The following is a 4,611-nucleotide window of genomic DNA, read 5'->3' as shown; positions in this document are numbered from 1 at the left end:
AACTCTGAAATCTGGATTTTCTACTAACGAACGAACAAAACAGAGGATTTTAAAGTTTTCAACTTTTGTTTGTTTTGTTCTGTAACCTAAACGGATCATCAATGAGAACTTGCCCAGAAATTGGGTATTGGTGTTTTGTGGTATTTTTACCGGTGATTGAAATAGGAGAATCGTCGATTCCGAGTTTATCGAGTTTCAAAGAGGAGAAGCTATCCCAAAAACCTTCTTGGACTAAACTGTTCAATGAAATGAATTGAGGAATGGTTGGTGAAGCTTCTGTCTCAGACATGGCTAATCTTATTTCTCTGTGAGATTTGCAATTTTGCTAATGAGAAGAGTCAATGAGTGTTAGAAAGAAGAAGACGATGAGTCAACAATCCTGGTACGGGTTCAACATTCGTGATTCAATAGATTAGGATGTGTTCCTTATATATAGGAGGAGATATCTCGGATCAATATTTTTTACAAAATTTATAATATAATAATTAAAATTATTGTTATATTTGTTTTAAAATATTATTTTGTTTGAAACTATATTTATACTTAATATTATAACTGTTTGGTAAATCTACAAATATCTTTTCAAATATTAATTATTTTAAAATATTAAAATATTCTAATTTGTTTGATATATATTATCATTTTATTTTATTTGTTTGTTAAATTTGTATCATTATTTTGTAAAATATTTTAAAATTATAAATTATTCTATTTTAATTATAAGCAAAAAAAAATTATTAATTTATCAACCACATAAACTTACATTTACCAGTTACATTCAAACACACATTTTTTCTTCATAGATTGAGTAATATACTTTCGTTTTAAAAAATTCAAATCACGCAGAAAAAATTCTACAAATTTATTTATTATATGTATTATATGATGATTCAAAGCAAATTGTAAATGAAATAAAAGAAAGATAATAGGAGAATCATAATTTAAAATCTTAATAAAATCTTTCAAATATAGTTATTAAAATAATAATTTGGATACTTAGATATAATATCTTTCTTTTTAAAATTTTGAATGGTTTACAATTTTTTAAAATTAATTAGTAATTTTCGTCCATAACTAATTAGAGACAGAATTTTTTTTTTTGAAAATTAATAATTATTTAAAAGATTTTATTAGTCTAATATTAAAATTATATTTTTATCTTTACTGTAAAATTAAATAGTTGCCTTAAGAGTATTGGCATTGTCATGTAATTTTTTACATTTTATAAGGTTAATTTTATTTTTATACTTCCTAATTGATATAGTATGATATATGTCAGTAAAAAGGGTTTGAATTTAACCGAAAATTGCAACACATTATCGCAATATAGTTTTGGTGTATGCTCTCAAGGCTGTTATCGCGTCTCACATTATACCCACACTAAACTCACCTTTTTCTTTAGAAGGATTGATTGAGTTCTTGACTGCCAAGAAGACGAAAATGGACGACTCTCAAATGGTTGGTGGAAGTTTAGGTTAGTCTTCTTTTGATGATGGTTGACGTGCTATGGTAGAATGTATGACTTGCTAGTTTGACTCTTAATTTGATCCTGGTATCTCATACTGCGGTTTCAGGATTTCTTTTTCTTTTGTCGTAGGACAGTTAAGTCTATGTGTTTTGTGGTTCGAATGACACTAAGCTAGAGGGTAGAGTGGTTTGTGATTTTGTAAAAAAGTCTCTAATTCGATCATATAAATATCAAATTATGTTCTAAAGCCTGTGGCCTTTGCTTAAGTCTTTTTTTCTTTGGTATGGCTCGAGATTGGATTCTAGTATAATTTTTACTCTCTTAAGACCATGGAATGAAAAATCTAAACGTAAAAGCCAAGAATGAAAGTTACTTCAGCTGCTGAATGAATATATAGAAAAACTAAAGTATTATTCATTATTTGTCATTCATGCTCTTTCATTTCCTCCTCTTTCACATCCACTGAATCAGTAACCTCAGCTCTATAAACATAAAACCTAACCACGACCAAGAACAAGACAAAGTTAACCAGATTGAGTACCGCAAAGAACAGGTAATAATAATCCAACCTAGACTTGTTAAGATTATTCAAAATCCATCCCCTTCCTCGCTTCTTTGTTATCTCGGACACTGTCGATAACAAGAAACTGCTCATGAAGTTTCCCACTGCTAAACTCGTTGTGGAATACGAATTCCGAGACTTTTCATGCTCTCGGGAGCTTGATCATAGAAAAATTCTAGCTTTGCAACATTTAAAAATGAATCAGCTATACCCATTAGCACGAATTGAGGAAGCAAAACGAAGATAGTCAAAGGTAGTTTTACTCCGGTTTGATGGATGAGACCATGATCAGCAGCTATTTTGAGTCTATACCTGTTACAAATAAAGAAAGGTGTACAGAAACTAATGCAACACAAGAAATTATTTGATATGTTTTGTCTTTAATTTTTTTTGTTCCTTCAATAGTTTAAGATGGAAGCTCTTTAATCTTAACAATACCTTTCAGTGACAGATGCGATGATCATGATGAGGATATGAAAGATAAGACCAATTCCCATTCGTTGAAGCAAAGTAATTCCTCGTGGATTTCCAGTGTATTTTCGGGTTAGCTTGACGAAGACTCGATCGTATATGACTATGGAAATGAGCATTGAGAGTGTGACGAATGCGGAGAGACTAGCTGGTGGGATGCTGAAAGCTCCAGTGACTTTCCGGTCTAGAGTGGTTCCTTGTTTAACAAACAAAGTGTTGATTTGTGCGATCATCATGCTTGGGACGAAAGTTATGAACAAGACAGGTAACATTCTTAGCATTTGTTTTGTTTCTTCGACTTCTATGGTTGTACATAGATTTCATTTATGGTTTGGATGGGGAAGGTACATAGATTCCATTCTTAATTATAGAATTTCTAGTAGAATCGACAAGATGTAAACACAAGCAAACGGACATTTTTCGAAGTAATCCAAGGAATCTGNTTCCATTATTGTTCACTAATAATAGTGAAATCACTGGTGCAGAGTCAAAAAAAGGGAGAGGTATTTGGTCACCATTGACGAACTACTCCAAAAATCCACTTATCTTATCTTATAATGAGTTATTCTTAATTATAGAATTTCTAGTAGAATCGACAAGATGTAAACACAAGCAAACGGACATTTTTCGAAGTATCCAAGGAATCTGACTCACATGTAGAAAGAAGAAGACTTTTTCTTTCTTTTATGATTTTTTATTTTTGGAAGTAAAATGAAAGGCAATTCTTAATCTAATCTAATATTTATTGAATGTCTGAGCATTCCGAGACTTTCATGAGTCTATATCCAAAGTATCTTAGGTCCTTTCCAAAACTATTAATTAAATTCCCTCTCTGGCTATCCAATCTAATTGAAAACTCAGTAAATGGAACTAAATTAGTAGTGGCAAGTAAAGATTTACAGATTGCCCTCCACTACTTGAAGTTTTCCTTGAATCTGATAGGCAAAACTTTAGGTTAGATAATAGAACCTCGAGAGCCGGGGGCTTAGAATAACGAAAAGAAAGTATCAAGAGTCTTTTCCTACGTTTGATATTTAAAGTCTGTTGTTGAGGCGGCACCCGGATTTGAACTGGGGAAAAAGGATTTGCAGTCCCCCGCCTTACCACTCGGCCATGCCGCCAAAACGATAGAAACTAGATTCCAATTTTCTTTTTCAACTCCGAAAAAAATATATATATAGATTTTAAGTCACAAAATATAGAATCTAGTACAAACCAGAACCATTAACTATTGACTGTAAATTCATTACCTTTTTTGAATTAAAATTAAAATCTACTTTTTTTTATTTCTAATAATATTAAGAAAATCATTAGAAATACATTTATAACTCATCTATATTGAGTTTTTTTCAATTAAAAAGAAATCTTCTTCAATTTCAATTATAACAGTAATTATGAGTATATGTAAACCCCAGAATCAGAACATACGTTATGTTGTGTTATAGAGCTATAGCTCTATAATGGGGTATTTTATCTCTCTAGGGATGCTTTTGAGGAGTAATTCTCAATAAATTTTTATATTTCAATTTTTCCCTTGACTTGAAGAGAACATTTCCTTTTTGATAAAGCACAGCATGTGCTGTCCCAAATAGAACTGTACCACAATAAAAGAAGAAAAAGAGACATATATATCTGTGCATTCTTTTTTATTTTAATAATAAAAAAATTAATAAATAAAAAAACACAAGTTTTCTTACCTACTTCAATTTTTTGATATTCTAACTATTCTATTCAAAATAGGGAAAAATCAATCTCTTTTCTGCAAATCTTTTTTTAAACAATGAAATACAAATACATGAAAAAGTAAAGTGGTTAAAAAAAAAGTTTTCTATTTATTATATGTTTATCTGCTCGAACAGATCCAATGATGAATAAATTTTTAATGGTATGCAATCGAATTGGAATATGTAATATCATAGGTGAAAATGAAATTACTTTTTTTCTAGTCTTTACAAAACTCCGTAAGTTCCAGTGGTATTTCTCAATTCTGTTCCATGTTGGATCTATTTTTTTTTTTTTAATTCCAATTGAATCTAGTCTCCGTTCATACGTATTTCATACATTCCATATATCTTGGAGTTGGATAAAATTTCATGTGATTCAGTAAACA

At 30.2% G+C, this 4,611-nt stretch overlaps 1 protein-coding gene and 1 non-coding gene across 2 annotated transcripts; both read right to left on the bottom strand.

Moving 5' to 3' along the window:
- On the bottom strand, positions 1,861-2,811 carry LOC104760297 (protein NRT1/ PTR FAMILY 5.2-like). The gene is made up of 2 exons (XM_010483202.1): positions 2,469-2,811; positions 1,861-2,342 (listed from the first exon to the last, which is right to left on the bottom strand). Exons 1-2 carry the CDS (start codon positions 2,780-2,782, stop codon positions 2,138-2,140), a joined length of 519 nt encoding a protein of 172 aa, XP_010481504.1. The 5' UTR covers positions 2,783-2,811; the 3' UTR covers positions 1,861-2,137.
- TRNAC-GCA lies at positions 3,552-3,622 on the bottom strand. The gene has a single exon. It is a non-coding gene; the product is annotated as a tRNA-Cys (tRNA).

The sequence above is a fragment of the Camelina sativa genome, chromosome 18 (assembly GCF_000633955.1).
Source record: "Camelina sativa cultivar DH55 chromosome 18, Cs, whole genome shotgun sequence".
Taxonomy (NCBI): domain Eukaryota; kingdom Viridiplantae; phylum Streptophyta; class Magnoliopsida; order Brassicales; family Brassicaceae; genus Camelina; species Camelina sativa.
The sequence above is the reverse complement of the archived record's forward strand: the minus strand, read 5'-3'. Positions and strand labels throughout refer to the sequence as shown.

Bases quoted from the DNA above. Each gene is read 5' to 3' on its own strand.
- LOC104760297 (XM_010483202.1), bottom strand. From the start codon at position 2,782: ATGCTAAGAATGTTACCTGTCTTGTTCATAACTTTCGTCCCAAGCATG. The intron at 2,343-2,468 runs GTATTGTTAAGA...TATTTGTAACAG, and splicing joins ATCGCATCTGTCACTGAAAG to GTATAGACTCAAAATAGCTG.